The 22,026-nt window shown below is 39.7% G+C and overlaps 1 protein-coding gene across 1 annotated transcript in view; it reads right to left on the bottom strand.

Annotated features, from left to right (window-relative positions):
* The window catches only part of LOC139388485 (laminin, gamma 3), a 241,296-nt gene that overhangs the window by 86,876 nt on the left and 132,394 nt on the right, over nt 1-22,026 (bottom strand). The window contains exons 11-12 of the mRNA XM_071135177.1: nt 14,603-14,712; nt 7,286-7,522 (exon numbers count right to left, since the gene is read on the bottom strand). Coding sequence (XP_070991278.1) covers nt 7,286-7,522; nt 14,603-14,712 — 347 coding nt within the window. The remainder of the gene's footprint in view (nt 1-7,285; nt 7,523-14,602; nt 14,713-22,026) is intronic.

The raw sequence follows: 22,026 nt of genomic DNA, 5'->3' as shown, positions 1-22,026 counted from the left end.
TTGAGGTTGTTATGATACACTACAACACACAAACTCAAATTTGAACATTATATTAAAATAGCCAGGGAGTCATTCATGATTTGCATAAATGTAATATACTAACTATTACTCTTGTTAAAAATATGAAATGGCATTACATTTGGTGAAGAGCATGCGTAGCACATTCATCTCCTGCACATCTATCACTCCAGTGTTTTATTGGTATATTGTAATTACTACGCCACCATGGCCTATTTATTGCCTTACCTTACCTCATTTGCACACACGGTATATTGAACTTTTCCACTGTATTATTGACTGTATGTTTGTTTATTCCATGTGTAACTCTGTGTTGTTGTATGTGTCAAACGGCTTTGCTTTATCTTGGCCAGGTCGCAGTTTGTAAATGAGAACCTGTTCTCAACTGGCCTACCTGGTTAAATAAAAGTGAAAAAAAGAGCACATTATGACTTGTTTAGGACTCGAAACTCAAAGTTAAAGACTTGAGACTTGACTTGATACTTGATGTTCTTGACTTAAGATTTGACTCGGACTTGCCTGTCTTGACTTGGGACTTGAGTGCTAAGACTTGAGACTTACTTACTGAAAAAGTGTGTGCGAGCAAGGAGGCCTACAAACCTGACTCAGTTACACCAGCTTTGTCAGGAGGAATGGGCCAAAATTCACCCAACTTATTTTGGGAAGCTTGAGGAAGTCTACCCAAAACGTTTTACCCAAGTTAAACAATTTAAAGGCAATGCTACCAAATACTAATTAGGTGTATGTAAACTTCTGACCCACTGGGAATGTGATGCAATAAATAAAAGCTGAAATAAATAATTCTCTCTACTATTATTCTGACATTTCACATTCTTAAAATAAAGTGGTGATCCTAACTGACCTAAGACAGGGAATTTTTACTAGGATTATATGTCAGGAATTGTGAAAAACGGAGGTTAAAAGTATTTGGTTAAGGTGTATGAATCTTCCGACTTCAACTGTATGGAATACTATGTGACAAGTGCGTGTGTAACAGTATATTAAGTATCCTAATGTACTGGCGTGAAGGCAAATGGGCAGTGGTGTTTCAGTAAAAATACTTTAAAGTACTCCTTAAGTAGTTTTTTGGTGGTATCTGTACATTAGTTTATTATTCATATTTTTGCCGCCTTTTACTTTTACTTCACTACATTCCGAAATAAAATAATGTATTTTATTATTATTTTTTCTACTCCATACATTTTCCCTGACAAAAGTACTTGTTACATTTTGACAGGAATAGTCCAATTCACACACTTATCAAGAGAACATCCATGGTCATCCCTACTGCATCAGATCTGCCAGACTCACTAAACACAAAGGCTTTGTTTGTAAATTATGTGAGTGTTGACCCTGACTATCTGTCATCAATTTTTTTTTTACAAATTAAAAAAATTGTGCCATCTGGTTTAATATAAGGAATTCGAAATGATTTATACTTTTACTCAAATATGACAATTTAGTACTTTTTCCACCACTGAATGTGGCTGGGGGTTATAGCATTTATTTCACATGACCCATCAATTTAGACAAGTGTGTCTGGGTAAGTGTCATCTAATATTTATAAAATAGTTTTATCTGGACACTTTCTGTTTCCCTGGAATTTTTCCTCATTGTAGGCTACTACCACGTTTAGTCTTATTCTTTACTACACTACTCACTGTTTAGCACATGACGGGGATGGTTTAAGAGGGTGTGAACAATGCTGAATGGGTGTGTAGACCGAGGAAAGCTCTCAAGTAGGTACCACAACATTCAACATTCATTGGCCCTTTTCCCATTGTTCCTCAAAAATGCAGTGTATGATAAACCATTTTGTAGCTTTGAGTCTTTACTTTTATCCAATGTAAAAATAACAATTTCCAGTTTTACTACATAAAACCGTTTTGAGCCGGTCAGTCACAAATGATTGCGGCATAATCTCAAAACTTTAAATTGAGGAACCAGTGTATTTCTAGATGAAACTGATTAGGTTTGGTGAAAAAGTTAGATTTTTTTCTATTGTACTTAGTCAATTGGAAATGTGTTTAAAGTTGAGAAAAAACAGCCTTTTTGATGATCTGTTTTGAGTTTTGTACTAAGAGTTGTGAAATTTTACCACATACTCCTGAAAATAGTACCAAACCGATTAAAAGACCTGTAAAATGTAGGGGAGGTGTGAAATTAGAATATTTTTGGGGCGTGGTTTAGACACAGCTCTTTTTGTGCAACCGTGAGTGATGGTGTCATTTCAGCAATTAAGCAGGAAGTGGTGTGCCTTGTTGAATATATCTATCTATCTACATATATCTATCTATCTATCTATCAATCACTGTTAAGGGCTGTTCTTGTGCACAACACATCATGGAGTGTCTGGACGCAGTACTTAACTTTGGTTTAATGGCCTAATGTTATAAAGCCCAGAGGTGCCTTATTGCTTTTATGAAGTGATTACTAATGTATTTAGAGCTGTAAAACTACATGTTTTGTCTTACATGTGGTGTGGACTGATATACCATGGCTTTCAAGCCAATCAGCATTCAAATCTCAAACCACCCAGTTTATAATAGATTTTATATAATGTGTTATGTTATGCCAGTACATATTCTATGAATACGATCAGTGACAGAGTTTTGTGAAAGACTCATGTATGATAAATGCTTGACTAAAGTCAGTGGTTCTCAATTCTCTCCCCAGGGACGTCTAGCTGTTCCAGAGGTAGCTTACTTGATTCAACCTGCCCAATTAACACAATAATAATGCCTAAGGAGTGAACAGATAAAATCGTGTTTTTCATGAAATTGGATAATATTTAAAGGAAACCCGATCAAAGTATGAAGACCAAAGTATGAAAAAGGACTGTTGCTTCTACATTTATAAAGTTTGATCATAAAGTTACTTGTCCCCTTCCTGATATGAAACACTTGGATTCATTATTAAGGGGACAAGGTGACATCACCGTATCGCTCATTTTTATACATCAATGGTAACATAATATTCTCTTAATGATATTAACTGTCTTCTTGGTAAACAACTCCAGTGTAGATTTGGCCTTGTGTTTTAGGTTATTGTCCTGCTGAAAGGTGAATTCATCTCCCCAGTGTCTGGTGAAAAGCATGTTGAACCTAGTTTTCCTCTAGGATTTTGTCTGTGCTTAGCTCCATTTAGTGTATTTTTTATCCTGAAAAACTCCCCAGTCCTTAATGATTACAAGCATACCCATAACATGATGGAGCCAGGACAAAAAGCTAATTGCTTTGTCAATTTTCTTTGCAGTATTACTTTAGTGCCTTGTGGGAAACAGGATGCATGTTTTGGAATATTGAATTCTCTACATGCTTCTTTCTTTTCACTCTGTCAGTTATGTTAGTATTGTGGAGTAACTACAATGTTGTTGATCCATCCTTAGTTTTTGCCCTTTCACAGCCATTAAACTCTAACTATTGTAAAGTCACCATTAACCTCATGGTGAAATTCCTGAGTGGCAATTGAGTTAGGAAGTACGCCTGTATCTTTGTAGTAACTGGGTGTATTGATACATCTCCTAATGTGTAATTAATAACTCCACCATGCTCAAAGGGATATTCAATGTCAGATTATAATTTTTTATATATCTACCATTAGGTCAAATAAAATAAAATGTTATTGGTCACATACACATATTCAGCAGATGTTATTGCAGGTGAAGCGAAATGCTAGGTGTCATTCTTTGAGAGGCATTAGAAAACCTTCCCCGTCTTTGTGGTTGAATCTGTGTTTGAATTCCACTTCTTGACTGAGAGACCTTACAGATAATTGTATGTGTGGGGTACAGAGATGAGGTGATCATTCAAAAAATCATGTTAGACACTAATATTGCACACAGAGTGAGTCCATGCAACTAATATGACTTGTTAAGCACATTTTTACTCCTGAACATTAGGCTTATCATAAGAAAGGGGTTTAATACTTATTGACTCAAGACATTTCAGCTTTTAATTTTTTATTAATAAAAAAAAAAAACTTTCCACTTTGACGTTATTGGGTATTGAAGGCACTGTAGAACATGTTTTTAATTAATAGGTATTTATAGAACCTTAGGAAAAGGTTCTTTAGAGCACCATACAGATTCCATGGTTATTTATTGAACCTTCAAGAAAGGGTTGTCCTCTTAAGGATTCAACCCTTTTTTTCAATTTTCGCCTAAAATGACATACCCAAATCTAACTACCTGTAGCTCAGGACCTGAAGCAAGGATATGCATACTCTTGATACCATTTGAAAGGAAACACTTCGAAGTTCGTGGAAATGTGAAATTAATGTAGAAGAATATAACACAATAGATCTGGTAAAAGATAATACAAAGAAACGTGTTTGTTTTTTTGTACCATCTTCTTTGAAATGCAAGAGAAAGGCCACAATGCATTATTCCAGCCAAGGCACAATTTAGATTTTGGCCACTAGATGGCAGCAGTGTATGTGCAAAGTTTTAGACTGATCCAATCGACCATTGCACATATATTCAAAATGCTCTATCAAGACTGCCCAAATGTGCCTAATTGGTTTATGACTACATTTTCAAGTTCGTAATTGTGCATTCTCCTCAAACAATAGCATGGTATTATTTCACTGTAATAGCTACTGTAAATTGGACAGTGCAGTTATATTAACAAGACTTGAAGCTTTCTGCCAATATCAGATATGTCTATGTCCTTGGATTTTTTTGTTTGTTACCTACAACCTTATGCTAATCACATTAGCCTACGTTAGCTCAACCGTCCTGCAGGGGACACACCAATCTTGTAGAGGATATATAGCACCAATTAAAGGTTTTCTTGTGGCTACAAGGAAATAACCCCTATCTGGTACTATTTAAAATGCTTTCTTGTCTGTAGAGTAATCTAAAAGGGTGATAGAAAGATATGAGTTGGAGAGAGAGAGAGAGAGAGAGAGAGAGAGAGAGAGAGAGAGAGAGAGAGAGAGAGAGAGAGAGAGAGAGTGACGAGCAAAATGTTGTGTTCCTTAGGGGTTCTTTAGGTAGTGGAGCCGTTTGAACCCTTTGAGCTCTTCAATTGTTCTTTATAGTTCATAAAAGGGTACTGTGCTCTTTTAGAGATAATTAAAATGTATGGGTGGAAGCTCATTTAAATATTTTGGGTCTGGTTTCCACACAGCTTTTCTTGTGCCACCCAGTTTCTCATATGTTATATTACACTATTACATGTTATATATGCTCAGAAACAGTGTGTTGTGAAAAACTCACATATGGTCTTGCATAAATTGAGACCGGTTGAGTGATTCAGTAGTTTTCAATTCTCTCTTCAGGCACCCCCAACCATTCCAGACTAGGGTTGAATGACGGGAACCCGGTTACCAAGATTTACCGGGATTTACCGCCCAAAACCACTCCTTTTTCTTGGGATAAATAACTGCGAGAAACCGTTAAATTATATATATGAACAGCATGGTGTGAAATGGAACTGTTAAATGATATGCAATGTCTAAATCTGGCTTCTCTACATCCTCTGCATGATGAATCAACGATCAGGGTGGGGACAGACCAATCTCAGTATGGAGCACAGTTCACTATGCATGTAGACCTATCATCTCATTATGGTACGTTTTTTACTGGTGACAGTGTAACCGATGTGAAATGGCTAGCTAGTTAGCGCGGTGTGCGCTAACTAGCTAGCCATTTTACATCGGTTACACTGTCACAAGTAAAAAAGTACAATATAATAGCTTGCTGGACAGTATTTTATTTTAGCATTTCTTATACCAATAGACTATTCGAAGAGGGACGCAAGCTCTTTTTTTTTGCTGAATGTTTAATACAGCAGCCAATAGAACTTACAGGGAGTTTGAAAGAAGAGCAAACGCACAATGGCAGTAGGCTATAGCAGTTATTTATTCAGACCCATAACCATTCAATCTTTGTGAAGTGAAGTGAAAGCCTTCTCCATCTAATTCTAGTCCTATATTAATCAAGGATGATAAGGACAACAAAACATATTTCGTTTAACTGTTGAAAGCGAGGAAGGAATGAAGCAACAATAGAGAGAGAAAGAAGAGGTAAGCCAATAACATTAGGGGAAATATTATGAAAGCTTCAGCCTACTAATAATACAAATACGCTCTATCATATTTCAAAATTAAAATCAAATTTGCTAGACTTTATTTGTATATTTGTAGGCTGCATGTGCTGCACCAGTATCAAATGTTCTCTTCTGCTTTATCATGGTTTGAACAATGTGCGTAATTCCGGTCCATATAATACAGTATCATACAATACAGTACAGTAATACAGTTCACACTGAAAAAGATTAGCCTACTGGAGCTAGTTTAATTTATTTACCCAAGAGAGTATACAGCTAGCTACATCTGTGGGCTTTTATGTTTTTCTGCCGTGCGTAATGTTCAGTAGCCTATATCATACAGTCAGTATATGTATTAGATAACGGCACAATCATTCGGGCATCTTTTGGCTTGGGCTCAAGGATGGTGCCATATGGAACCTTATCGTAAATGTAGGGCTTATAAAATGTATGTAATATATGGCTCATCAGTCTCAGGTAGCATCAGGCTGATCCAAGCTCCAATTAAATCTAGACATTTATATGCTTTATATAACTTTTGAATGACACTTCCATTTTTGGGCTGGAAATACCGGGTTACCCAGGAGAAAAGTGATTTATTCTTGGGATGGAACATTTGTAAAATAATGAGAAAATATTCAACCCTATTCCAGACTTATAAACACAATAATAGAACCTATATAATTTTAACAATACAATATGGCTATTAAACCAGAATAAATAAAAAAAAATGTGTGGTTCTACAAAGAACCTTTGAGATTGTAAAATCTTCTTTATGGAACCATTCTCCATAAATGTTTTATAAAGAATCATAAAAAGGGTTCTATATAGCCCTCAAAAGGGTTGTTACCATTGCGGAATCTTTTTTTGGTGCTATGTAGAACATTTTTTTTATGTATCTTCACAGAACTTTAAGAAAGGGTTCTTTACATCACCAAACAGGTTCCGTTTAGAACATTATGAAAAAAGGTTTCATATAGCACCAAAAAGGGTTCTGCTTATTTTAACAAGCCAAAGAACCCTTATTTGGCACTATATAGAACCATTTGCTTTCAGTGTGCAGAGAGAAGAGTAGAAAAGAGTAGGGAAGGGAAGAAAAGTGAAGGTGAAGAAGGAGATAGAGGATATGAGAAGAGAGAAAGAGAGGTAAAGAGAGAAAGAGAGAAAATGAGAGAACAATAAAACACGAGAGACACAGATTAAAAATCTCCTACCTGTCTCAGGGTGGCAGGGTCCGTGCTGGTGGCAGGTGCAGGGCACACAGGGTGACAGGGGTCCTCTGTTAGGGACCTCTCTGGTGTAGCCTGGGGCACAGAGCTCACAGAACTGACCCCCAAACCCCGGGGGGCACGTACACACCTCAACCCAGGGAGCAGGGGGAGTAGAGGATGCAACAGGGCTGGAGAAGTGGGCAGCGGAGGCCAGGGTTACCCCTGAGAGTTGGGACGTGTCTGGGGAGAGAGTTTGGAGATCATTAATACTTTAACTCCAACTCTGGAGAGAGAGGAGGAAGAGAGAGAGGGCATGAATGCTCAAACGTACTAACTCTGAAAGGCTACTCTGACATACTGAAGTTAATGGTTCAGTAATAATGTGTGATTGATCATCAGGAATTTAGCCAAGTTGCTGTTGCATAGGCAGTGGTGTAAGTACTTAAGTAAAAAAGAATTTAAAGTACTACTTAAGAAGTTATTTGGGGTATCTGTACTTTACAATTTATATTTTTGACAACTTTTACTTCACTACATTGCTAAAGAAAATAATGTACTTTTTACTCCATACATTTTCCCTGACACCCAAAAGTACTCGTCACATTTTGACAGAAAAATGGTCCAATTCTCACACTTCCCTATTGTCTCTGATCTGGCGGACACAAATGCTTCATTTGTAAATGATGTCTGAGTGTTGGAGTGGGCCCCTGGCTATCCATCAATAAAAAAGAAAAGCCGTCCGGCTTGCTTAATATAAGGAATTTGAAATGGTTTATACTTTCACTTTTGATACTTAAGTACATTTTAGCAATTCAATTTACTTTTGATACTTAAGTATATTTAAAACCAAATACTTTTAGACTTTTACTCAAGTGATGTTTTACTGGGTGACTTTCACTTTTACTTGAGTTCATTTCTATTAAGGTATCTTCATTTTTACTCAAGTACGACAATTGAGTACATTTTCCACCACTGTATATAGGTGGGAATTCACCCCATATGTCTTTTACTGTAGGCTATTTGCCCATGCATGAGGGTGGTGTAGAATATAGCTCTGTAGGATACAGTAGTGTGCGAGTGATATCAGCTGGTAAAGCTAACAATTTTATCATCTCTGTCTCTCTGGATATTCACTGGAGGTCCCGAGGTGCCCAATAAGACAAGCCAGCTGTTCACCATGTCAACTCTGTTACACATTGTAGCTCTATGATATTGTGGGTGTGTGTGTGTGTGCGCGTGCATAAACACATTTGATGCACATGGGTGTACACACACACCTAGCTACCTCACTCTGGGAATCTCTGATAAAACAAAAATAAATCAGTGCAGTGGAGTGAGGGAGGAGGAGGAGGAATGGAGGAGAGGAAGAGGAGGAGAGGTGGAGGTATGGCAGGAGCCTGCATCCACAGGGATTACTGATCCCTCTACTTCATGAATAGTGATGGGGGGATAGTACAGGTTGAATCCTCCTCAGCCATCATACAGAATACTACTACCACTAGTCAAGGTCCAGCGCCTGGCTTTTAACAGTGTGTGTGCAAGTGTGTCAGTCACAGTGAGTCAGGGGTGTGAGATTTTCATGAGATTACATTTTTTGCCTGTGTGTGTAATGAGAGGGGGAAAAGACAGGATGAGCATGAGGAAGAGAGAGAACTTGGGCTCTAACAAATTGTGATCCCCTGATCCTTCGGCGACGATCAAACACAGTTAATTTACCATACTATCTGCAAATCAGCACCAAACCAACTCATCCCCCCTGATTGCTTGCTAACCCCTGTACAACACTATCTCTCTCTCTCTCTTTCTCTCTCTCTCTCTCTCTCTCTCTCTCTCTCTCTCTCTTCCTTTTCTCCATCTCCTCGTCTCCCTATTTTTCTCTCTCCAACTCTCTCTCCCACTTCGTCTTTTGTTCATCTCCTCACCGCTCCCTTTCCATCTGTCTCTCTTTGCATCTCTTTCTCCCTTCTCTCCATCTTGCTCTCTCCCCCTCTCCCGTCATACCTTTTTCCACCCCTCACAACTCCCTACCCTAACATAACATTCCCAGTACCACTTAGCTGTCACACAGGCAGGATCCTCACCCAACAATGTGACAGAAATCGCCTACAGACAATCCTGTCATTAAAATAATTCAGCCTAATAATGAATGCCTTAATCTGTGTTTTGGTACAGGGAGGGAGGGAAAAGCGCTTTGTGGGATTTTCCTATAAGCGTCACTGGGCGTCTGCAGAGATAAGGCACTTCTAACACTGTTTGAGAACTAATTTGAGACACAAATCATTTGCAATGTTTTCCTCTGCGATGTGCATAGAGGTTGTATGAATGTGTGTGCATGTATGTAAGAGGGAGAGAGAGTATGTTTATGTGTGTGTGTGTGTGTGTGTGTGTGTGTGTGTGTGTGTGTGTGTGTGTGTGTGCGCGTGTGCGTGTGCGTGTGCGTGAGAGATAGCGACTGTATGTGTATGTGTACATGAGTATGGGTGCAAGTGTGAATGTGTGCATGTGCATAGTGTGTATGTAAGTTTTAATGTGTGTGTGGCTGTGACACCCGTAATTAAAGTGGCTGAAGGAGAGATAATGGCTTTGAATAGCTGTTCTGTCATCTATGTGCTGTAATCCAATGCAATCCCTCTCAGATCATCTCAGTACATTGATCTAAACACTATGAGAGAGAGAGAGAGAGAGAGAGAGAGAGAGAGAGAGAGAGAGAGAGAGAGAGAGAGAACCCCCATCCCCCCCAAAAAAGAGCAGAAGATTTGGAAGAACAGACAGGCAATATCTGTGAATGAAAGTCCTGCTTTCGCATAGATGGACTTGGCACAACTCATTGCTTCAGTCAGAGCAGGTGTGTGTTGAACACTCAGCGACAAGTCACTCAGTCTAAAGATGCCTTTAACTGATAATGGAAATGTGTGTCTGTGTGTGCCTCTATCACTTATTAGGCTAAAAGTGGTTGTGTGTATAAACTAGACCGATAGAGTGTGTGTGCGTGTGTGCATGCGTGCGTGTCTATCTGAAAGGGAATTAGGCAGACTGTTACGAAGTGAGCTAGAGCTCCAGTAGTGAACTTCCCTTGCCAGTGAACAAACTTGGCAGCTGATATTTGCGAGGCCCAGCGGTGCTATCAGAGAGATTCTCCTCAGAGCCCAACAGAAGAGGCCGGCGATAATGAGAGGGCAGCAGGTTGAGAGCAGGAAGTAGGAACCAGACTGCTGTCTATTAACGAACCGCTGTAGTAAAGCACTCTCATGTTTGGCAGGAAAATGTGAATAACAGGGCAGAGAGGAGCCACTACACTGACTACAGAGCACGTTGCCTGCTTGCATATCATACCTTAACAACTTTTCTGATGAAGAAAAATGTCTAGGTTAAATAGAAACATACTCATAGTAATAGAGTACCGGAGGCACAAAAATGAAAAACACACTAGCCTTTGCATGTACTGTGTGCACACACTTATGCACTACCACTCCTACAAACACATATACAAACATACACACAGCAAAAGTGTTACAACCCAGGTGTTGAGGTATAAAGTTATATCGGAGTGTTGATTCTAGTGGGGTTAACACCAGTAGATTGAAATTGAATATTGGTGTTTACTTCGAACGACCAACACACAGTAGTCTGAGAACTTCTCTAGGCAAGATATTTTTGGAAAAATGTGTTTTTCACTAATGTTAGTCATTTTGCCCATGTGGTGTTCTGTGCCTGGCTAGTTAGCTTTCACCGGTCTACCTACCAGAGATTCACCCCGATTCTGCCAGTGGTTTGTGGCTATCAAGAAGGATGCGGTGACCAAAGATTATCAGGGGAATTCTCAGGCTGAACAGACAACAGCTGAGAAGTGATGAGATACCATTGATTTTATACCTTCACAACAAAACGGAAGATTCTCAATTAGAGGTAAGCTAATGTTAGCTAGCTTGCCAGTTTAGCTGGGTTAGTTAACTAGCTAAAGTTACAGTCCTGTATTGAACTCTGAAAGCCATCAGCTATATCTTTGGTATACATAATGTCAATCAATGTTGCCTATGCCATGGTAGTCACTGCTAGACTGGTAGCTACCTTCAGCGGAGTAAACATGTTTGTTTGTTCATTCTATCTTTGACCGAAGTTAGCTAACGTAAGCTAGCTAATGTTACCAAATAAGAGTATCTCATCTATTCCACCCTTGTCTGGAAAACAATCTGTTACTAAAAATAGAATTGTCGATATAACTAAATCACTCTTTATTTGTGTGTTGGTAGTCTCAGCTGGCTAGCAATCTTGCTGCCAATTTAGTGACTCTAGTTAGGTAACAGCAAGCTGACTATATTGAAATGTCCATTGTCAGGTATGCTGAGTCTAATAGAGATCAATACAATTATTGGGGTGCTTAAATTGTGTATTGTTGTGTATTTTGTGGAAGGTGGTACAGAAGCTGATTCCACCAACATGCGCTTCCAACCCCTAGCTCTGCACAAGATGAAGATAAGTTGGCCAAAATATTTACAAGCTGACAGCTAAGATTAATTTACAGTAAGCATGGTATAAACATGAATTGGGTAATGTTTGTATGGTTTGTGTTTGTTTTATGGGGTTAACGGTGGTTAGAGGTAGTACCTTCCAGACCACGTAATCAATTTCGTCTACCCCTCTTCTCTTTTTACCCATTCTTTTTTTTTAAACTCAGGTTATCTGGAGTGATTCTACAGTGCCTTGCTGAAAAATGCCACAAAGTGGGGGAATTTTGGGTAAACAAGCATGAGGGAGCAAACACACATTGCAGTTATGGAGCATAACAACACTGTGGGACAGAAACCAGTAAGGGACACTGAAAATTATAAAATCAAGACTACACGATAATAACACAACCACCTTTCCTTTTTCTGCAGATTATCAAAACAAGACAGGTCTACAAAATTCCCTGCAAAGGGCTACTATTGACAATAATGATCTGTCAAAGTAAATGGGCTGGGGGAGGTTTACTGACAGTACTTTGAGATGAGGAAGGGGGTTTTGGTTTTGCAGGTTCGTGCTCAGACATTAAATGCTTCGTTGGGTATGAGAGCGATGGAGGTGCCATTTTTCCTCAATCTGCAGAGAATTGTAGCTACAGATTGTTTGACCAGGTGATGTAATTTACACAAATATTTTACTGACATCTTGTCTATTTCTGTCACGTTCTGACTTATTTCCTTTGTTTTTGTATTTAGTTAGTATGGTCAGGGTGTGAGTTGGGTGGGCAGTCTATGTTTGATTTTCTATGATTTGGGGATTTCTATGTTTCGGCCTAGTATGGTTCTCAATCAGAGGCAGGTGTCATTAGTTGTCTCTGATTGAGAATCATACTTAGGTAGCCTGGGTTGCACTGTTTGTTTGTGGGTGATTGTCTATGTTAGTGGCTTGTGTCAGCACAGGTCTCATTTTTGTAGCTTCACGGTTGTATTTGGTTTATTGTTTTTTTGTTACTCTTTTGTATAGTGTTCAGTGTTCTCTTTATTAAAATTCACTATGAACACATACCACGCCGCATATTGGTCCTCTGATCCTTCTCGCCTCTCCTCTTCCGATGAAGAGAAGGAAGACCGTGACAATTTCAAGTCTTCTCTCATTGATCTGGACCGTCTTCTCTCATTGATCTAGATCGCCCAACACAAGTTGTAGTCTTTCAGAGACTACAGATATAAGGCTTTACACCCCCCCTCCCCCCAACACTGCGAAAGTGTGACAGCAGCAACTCTAATAAAGTGTTATTTTAAGTCAGAATTTGCAACACCATGATGTTAGGGAACCAACCAGTGTTAGTTTGACCTTATTTTGGTGGGTCACATGTAATTTCTAAGGAAGTATTTCTTATGGCTGGGGGCAGTATTGAGTAGCTTGGATGAATAAGGTGCCCAGAGGTGCCCAGAGTAAACTGCTGGCTACTCAGTCCCAGTTGCTAATATATGCATATTATTAGTATATTTGGATAGAAAACACTCTGAAGTTTCTAAAACTGTGTGAATGATGTCTGTGAGTATAACAGAACTCAAATGGCAGGCAAAACCCGAGAAAAAATCCAACCAGGAAGTGGTAAATCTCAGGTTGTTTTTTTTTCAACTCACTCCCTATTGAAGATACAGTGGGATATTGGTCATGTTTCACCTCCTAATGCTTCCACTAGATGTCAACAGTCTTTAGAACATTGTTTGATGCATCTACTGTGAAGTGGGGGAGAATGAGAGGGGAATGAGTCAGAGGTCTGCCAGAAGGCCTTGAGCTCGTGACGCTCGTTCACGTGAGAGCGAGCTCTGTTCCATCTCAATTCTACAGACAAAGGAATTCTCCGGTTGGAACGTTATTGAAGATTTCTGTTAAAAACATCCTAAAGATTGATTCTATACTTCGTTTGACATGTTTCTACGGACTGTAACGGATCTTTTGGACTTTTCGTCTGCTCGTGCGTCATGAAGGTAGATTACTGGGCTGAACGCGCTAACAACAAGGAGGAATTTGGACATAAATGATGGACATTATCGAACAAAACAAACATTTATTGTGGAACTGGGATTCCTGGGAGTGCATTCTGATGAAGTTCATCAAAGGTAAGTGAAATTTTATAATGTTATTTCTGACTTCTGCTGACTGCAAAATATGTCAGATATCTTTTTGGCTTGTTTGGACTCTGAGCGCCATACTCAGATTATTGCATGGTTCGCTTTTTCCGTAAAGCTTTTTTGAAATCTGACACCGCGGTTGTATTAAGGAGACGTCTATCTGAAGTTACATGTATAACACTTGTGTTTTCATCAACAATTATAATGAATGTTTCTGTAAATTGATGTGGATCTCTGCAAAATCTGAGCATAACGCGCCAAAGTATACTGAGATTTTTTAATATAAATATGAACTTTATTGAACAAAACATACATGTATTGTGTAACATGAAGTCCTACGAGTGTCCTCTGATGAAGATCATCAAAGGTTAGTGATTAATTCTATCTCTATTTCTGATTTTTGTGACTCCTCTCTTTGGCTGGAAAAATGGCTGTGTTTTTCTGTGTCGTGGCTCTGACCTAACATAATCATTTGTGGTGCTTTCACCGTAAAGCCTATTGAAATCGTACACTGTGGTGGGATTAACAAGAAGTCTATCTTTAAAATGGTGTGAAATACTTGTTTGTCTAAGGAATTTTAATGATGGGATTTATGTTGTTTTGAATTTGGTGCCCTGCACTTTCACTGGCTGTTATTATGGCTGAGATCCCGCTAACGGGATCGATATGACAAGTTTTAACACTGTTGGTGTTAACATTCTGATCTTGCGGCGTGCACACACACACACACACTTACAGTTGTGTCCTCCTGCGTTGCTGATCCTGAATGCAGTGAGGTTGAAGAGAAGACTTTGGAACTCGAAGGCAGACAGAGAAGGCCTTAGTCTTGTCTCCTCCTTGTGAAGTCTGGACGAAGACAAACACAAACACAGGGCCATGATTACTGAGGACCTCAACATATTATTACAGTATGTTTGTATGAAGGAATGCATGAAGGAATGCATGCATGAATGAATCTGAAAATCTCACATCACCCACATCACACATCTGAAATCTAGTATGGGATGTTTGCATTAGCACTGGGGGAGCTGTGTACACTATAACTTTATTTCTGTTTGATATACAGCTCATACTCTGTCCTGTGTGAATGTATTATATATGAGCAGGGTATGTCGTATCTGTCTATGAGTTTGTGTTGACAGTATTATAAATAATGTCACAGGTCTGGGTTGGATCTGATATGATTGTAACAGGTCTCGGGTATGAGTAATTTCAACTGACTTGTGGAGTCACTAGTAATTACTATTGATGGGGAAACAAAACTTGAGAATATCATTGAGAATATCCAGCCAATTGTGTCGAAAATCAGTTCATTACTCGAGGCAATGATTAACACAGTGTACACTAGTGGCACCTGCTGGTCAAAATAATTTTAAACAGCCCAATTTTTATTGATTACGTCGCATGTGTCGCAGCGCTTGCGCAGGGTAGACTTTTGTCTTCTACTGAAGCCAATACCAAACCAATCTGGTTGTTGTTTGACAAAACTAAGCATCGGACATTGTGAATCATGTGCTTCAGAGAAAGTGATACAAGCATCGGTACGCTGTTTCGAAACAAACTGCTTAGCGATTTTGTCGCATGCCTTGGAGCTCCGGTGTCAAACTTAACATCACCAGTGATTAATAGTTCAAGGGTTGTTCATGTGGATTTTCCCTGTCGTATGTTGTAAATTCCCGCTTCCCACTTGGTTAGAAAAGCAGCATCATTACTGCTCATTAGCATATTTCTGAGTATTACAATTACATGGTGACTAGCTATAAAGGAGTCATGCACTTAAATCAGCCTTTTATTAAATCAGCCCTTCAATGTTTATGAACAATGTACATTAATTGGGATGACTTTCCCCCTTTATAGGAGACCAAAAAGAGTTTGCTGAAAGCCATGCAAAGAATAAGCCCCATCTGCCAGCTTCTCATAGGTCACCGCTGTTACAGTACGTTGCTAATCAGCAAGTGATATGCATGTGGTTTACAGAAGAGACAGTGAAGATTGGTAGTAACAAACACATTCACTTTCAAAACTTGCAGAACAGATCTTGTCAAGAAAGCACTGTATTCGTACTGGCATAACCATCAAAAACATAATCTGCTACAACACTTCCACTGACGGTTGGCAACAACTTCTCTTCCCTGTGAAATGTTATTAACAGGCGATCTGTGCCTCTCTGGCTGATAAGATTGCATGTTTTCTGCTCCTCCAGAGGATGGTGAAACAAATGAGCTGCCAACTCTGGATGAGCTCCCATTTCCCCCTGTAGATACGGACGATGAATAATGATTGAAGGTGGTTTTTGTTTAACAAGAATTGTTAAACAACAGTGTTTTATACTGTGACTAAGTTGATGTCCCAGGGACAGTTATTGAAAACATAGGTCAATCCAACCTGATTGTGGTAAGAGATATGGAAACAATTGTTAACATTGAGTGATTCACCTCTGAATCTACAGATCCCTTGTGTATGTATGTGTATTTTTAATGCTCACTCCCATTAATAGAAGTATAACCTTTCTTATGATTATAGTATTACTATACTAATTGGATTGTTCAACCCAGAATGAAGGGTTTGAAATGATGAAGTGTCCGTTTTTTTTCTGTGTTGATCTCCCTTACTTTATTAGGAGTATAGCATATTTTGAAATATAAGCTGAAATTGAAATGCTTGCATTAAAATGTAATGATTATCATCACCCATGTGATATGAGGATGGAATGTGATGGAAATGTGTATACTTGTGCTTTTCTATTTACCAATTTCAATGTTCTATGTTTGTCCTTTCTATAAACCAATTTCTCTGTTCATGCAAGTGACTGACTGAACGAATCCTTAATAGTAGCTGCAATTTGGCAGTATGACGGACCTTATTTTGAGAACAAAATGTATCTCAGTTTTAAGGTTTCAGCTTAGAGAGAAGCCCCGTGAGGTATTGGTCATGTTATGAACCAGTATTGGTTGGTCACAATAAACAAAACGGTAATGATGAATGAAATATGCTAAATCATGCAAATATAACTTATCTGTGTATAGCCATATATAAAATAACTGCGGGGGGGCCCCAGTAGAGCTTCTGACAGACATTCACGATGGTGCATTAACTTTATTGGAACATCTCTAGCGCGCTGACAATAAACAATTATTCGAAGATTGACTTTGAGTGTCGCTGTGTAAGAATTTCCACAACAAAACCTACAAGGCTCCGAACCCAGAGGTTGCAGTTTCAAGTCCCCAAATAATGAATATATACTCTGCGTCAAGTGCCCTTGAGCACTGGTAGATTTACGTTGGTGGTGATAATTGGACATTTATTTGCTTGATTTTAGGAAGCATTTAGCAAAGTGCAAAAATGAATTCTTGCAAATAGGTCTGTGGCCATAACTCTTTAATGCTCACATATCTGGTGGTGTAGCTGCACTGCAGCAGGACATTTCAGGATGTTAGTGGCCAAGAAATGATGTGTTCAAATACCATAGGTGTTGTGACTGTACAAAATTATACAAGAATGCAGCATCATACTGACATTTATAGAAATAACACAAATAAATTGTATTTTAGGCAAAATGCTGAAATATAAAATATATTTTATATTTGAGATTCTTCAAAGTAGCCACCCTTTGCCATGATGACACCTTCCACCAGTCTAGCTACATTTTCAGAATACACGTTTAGACATGAAGTCTATTTCATTTCAAGTTAAAGTATACTGTTAACCAGCTAGCTAATGTTAGCTGGCTGGCTCGCTAGCTAACGTGACGTCTATGATCTTATTATTCGTAAATCAGATCCATTTGCTTTGCTAGTTATAGCCTATCTATATCTATAGCCTAGTTACAACCTTTCTTTCGTATCGTCTGAGATTCCCAAAGATTGGAAAGCTGCCGCGGTCATTCCCCTCTTCAAAGGGGGTGACACTCTAGACCCAAACTGCTACAGACCTGTATCTTTCCTACCCTGTCTTTCGAAGGTCTTCGAAAGCCAAGTTAACAAACAGATTACCAACCATTTCGAATCCCACCGTACCTTCTCCGCTATGCAATCTGGTTTCAGAGCTGGTCATGGGTGCACCTCAGCCACGCTCAAGGTCCTAAACGATATCATAACCGCCATCGATAAGAGACATTACTGTGCAGCCATATTCATCAACCTGGCCAAGGCTTTCGACTCTGTCAATCACCACATTCTTATTGGCAGACTCGACAGCCTTGGTTTCTCAAATGATAGCCTTGCCTGGTTCACCAACTACTTCTCTGATAGAGTTCAGTGTGTCAAATTGGAGGGTCTGTTGTCCGGACCTCTGGCAGTCTCTATGGGGATGCCACAGGGTTCAATTCTCAGGCCGACTCTCTTCTCTGTATACATCAATGATGTCGCTCTTGCTGCTGGTGATTCTCTGATCCACCTCTATGCAGATGACACCATTCTGTATACTTCTGGCCCCTCGATGGACACTGTGTTAACTAACCTCCAGACGAGCTTCAACGCCATACAACTCTCCTTCTGTGGCCTCCAACTGCTCTAAAATGCAAGTAAAACTAAATGCATGCTATTCAATCGATCACTGCCCGCACCTGCCTGCCCGCCCAGCATCATTACTCTGGACGACTCTGACTTAGAATATGTGGACAACTACAAATACCTAGGTGTCTGGTTAGACTGTAAACTCTCCTTTCAGACTCATATTTAGCATCTCCAATCCAAAAGTAAATCTATAATTGGCTTCCTCTATCGCAACAAAGCATTCTTCGCTCATGCTGCCAAACATACCCTCGTTAAACTGACCATCCTACCAATCCTCAACTTCGGCGATGTCATCTATAAAACAGCCTCCAACACTCTACTCAACAAATTGGTTGCAGTCTATCACAGTGCCATTCGTTTTGTCACCAAAGCCCCATACACTACCCACCACTGCGATCTGTACGCTCTCGTTGGTTGGCCCTCGCTTCATACTGGTCGCCAAACCCACTGGCTACAAGTTATCTACAAGTCTCTGCTAGCTAAAGCCCCACCTTATCTCAGCTCACTGGTCACCATAGCAACACCCACTCGTAGCACGCGCTCCAGCAGGTATATCTCACTGGTCACCCCCAAAGCCAATTCCCCCTTTGGTCGCCTTTCCTTCCAGTTCTCTGCTGCCAATGAGTGCAACGAACTGCAAAAGTCAATGAAGCTGGAGACTCATATCTCCCTCACTAGCTTTAAGCACCAGCTGTCAGAGCAGCTCACAGATCACTGCACCTGTACATAACCCATCTGTAAACAGCCCATCTATCTGTCTCAACCAAATACTGTATTTATTTATTTATCTTGCTCCTTTGCACCCCAGTAACTCAATTTGCACATTCATCTTCTGCACATGTACCATTCCAGTGTTTAATTGCCATATTGTAATTACTTTGCCACCATGGCCTATTTATTGCCTTAACTCCCTTATCTTACCTCATTTGCACTCACTGTATATACTTTTTTTTCCTACTGTATTATTGACTGTACGTTTAGTTTATTCCATGTGTAACTCTGTGTTGTTGTATGTGTCGAATTGCTAGGCTTTATCTTGGCCAGATCACAGCTGCAAATGAGAACTTGTTCTCAACTAGCCTACCTGGTTAAATAAAGGTGAAATAAATGAAATAAAAAAATTGTTAGCCAGCTAACATTCAACGTGGTTGGTTAGCTACCCGCAGATTCATGCAGGATTTACTTAGCTAGCTAGCAACATGTCTCAACAAAAGACTCCACTATGTAATTGACCATTTCAATAGAATGTCGCTGTGACAATATATAGACGTAGCTGGAACAGAATAACTGATTAATTTATGAACGCTCAACACCAGTTGAATATGGCCGGTGTCAGTAAACATTGCCAAAAAAGCGTATATTGTTGCCAGCAGCATAGTTGCAGTCACCAACGCTCTGGATAACATAAAATCAACCTAACCAGCTCTGCTAGGGCGAGTAAAGTGGTCAGTGAGCTGTTCTCTCATTTGTGTCTGGAAGTAGCTAGCCAACGGTAGCCAGTTAGTTGGGTGCTTGACTGTTGTTGTTAGGACAGAACGCTCGGATCAACCCTCAACACATCTTAAAGTTCCGCCCCTTTTTTTCAATTTTCACCTAAAATGACATACCCAAATCTAATGAAACTAGGATATGCATATTCTTGATGCCATTCGAAAAGGAAGACTCCGAAGTCTGTGGAAATGTGAAAGGAATGTAGGATAATATAACACATTAGATCTGGTAAAAGATAATACAAAGAAAAAAATAAACATTATTTGTATTTTTTTTGTACCATCATCTTTGAAATGCAAGAGTAGCGGCGTAATAAATTATTCGAATCCGGGCACAATTTAGACTTTGGCCACTAGATGGCAGCACTGCGTGTGCAAAGTTTTAGAGTGATCCAGTGAAATCTCAAAATGTTGTATCAAGACTGCCCAAATGTGCCTAATTGGTTTAGTCATACATTTTCAAGTTCCTAATTGTGCACTCTCTTCAAACAATAGCATGGTACTCTTTCACTCTAACAGCTACTATAAATTGGACAGTGCAGTTAGATTAACAAGAATGTAAGCGTTCTGTCCATACTAGGTACATCTATGTCCTGGGAATTTCTTTGTTTCTTACAACCTCATGCTAATCACATTGGCCTACGTTAGCTCAACCATCCCGTGGACGGGACCCCGATCCTGAAGCAGTTTTAACTAGCTTCTCATGGTTTGATGCTGTCAAGACCGGTACCACTTAATCACATTGGATGAGAAATAACCTAGCTTTGGCAGCTATTAGTCTACTATAGTGTGTCGGCTTGGCTGATTTCCGTCTCTTCTCTCTCCATGTCACTCGTTGACACTCACAATAGCCTACACACACAGCAACGCCTCTGCTGGAGCCTCACCTCTCTGCCTCCTCACCTTTGTGCGTTATCAACTCTGGTTAATAAAGTAGCTTAAAATTGACTTTTCTGCTACTTCTCTCACTTGGATTGAACTGCCTATGGATCCAACCAGGTCTAAACTGAACGGTGTAGTTGTCCTCAGGTCCATTTGGAACGGGTCTCTATATTTAAATTTTTTATTTATAAATAATGGGAAAGCCCCAGGTCCATTTCGGAACGGGTCCAACTTTTTGGACCAGTGAAGGCCTCTGGCGTGCGTGACACTGGGCCTGTAATTAAGCTGTTGCTACGATAAGAGGAACATCATCAGTGGACCAGGAAACCACTGGAGGTCTGGGTTAAGTATGTGGTGGGAGCCCACACACACACACAGGCAGGCAGACAGTTGCATACTGATAGAGACACAGAGGGACAGGGGGGAGGAGAGAAAGAGGCTGGAGAAAGAGAAGAGTAAAGAGAAAGAAGAGAAGTGAAGAAGAAGAAGTGAAGAGAATGAATCATTTAGATTATATATTTTAAACAAAAAATGTTCCACCCTGTTGTCTCTCCCCACAGTCTACAAGGCAATGGAGAACAACAAAGGCAAACCCATCCAACACTATTTAACATGAGGGCATCAACCACCCCCTTTGTTTTTGATCAGCCCTACCTACCCCGCTACTCTCTGTGATTGAGATGATCCTAGGAACCAGGCACGGCGCCAGGATTTTTTCTCTCACGGGTGTAAGGGGGTGCTTGACCAATACGTGGGGGTGCTAAGAAAATAGTTAATTTTCATGACTTCAGAGTTATAAGGAAGTTCTCATTTTTCAATAAAAGCAGATATGGCACAGAGTACATTCGATATAAATGTAGTGTTAAAATTGAATTTGGCCCAAGAAAATTCAACAAAATAACTGGAAGCCTAATACAAGTGACCACAAGGCAATGGCAAGCAACATCTTACACTTTCAGCAAATCTGAAAGCGCCCATGCACTGAAGTCTTTCAGCAATAACAACACAATATATCCAAAATGCGACAACAACAAGAAAGTGCATTTGTTCCATATGCATAATCAGACAACTGTGCATTGGTAATAATGTTTCGGATGAAATGGCTATCACAAAGTCAGAAATGAAATTAATTAACAATATCCAAAGTCCAAAGCTAGCAGCGACGAGCTGCTCTGGCGCCCCATCACGTCGTGGCTCACGAGTTTCTCTCTCCGACTCATCTTTCTCATCTCCCTCTTCTTCTTTGACCCCCTCGGAGACAGGGTCTGGGTATG

Source organism: Oncorhynchus clarkii, chromosome 29, assembly GCF_045791955.1.
Source record: "Oncorhynchus clarkii lewisi isolate Uvic-CL-2024 chromosome 29, UVic_Ocla_1.0, whole genome shotgun sequence".
In the NCBI taxonomy this organism is placed as follows: domain Eukaryota; kingdom Metazoa; phylum Chordata; class Actinopteri; order Salmoniformes; family Salmonidae; genus Oncorhynchus; species Oncorhynchus clarkii.
This window is presented reverse-complemented; position numbering and strand designations above follow the sequence as displayed.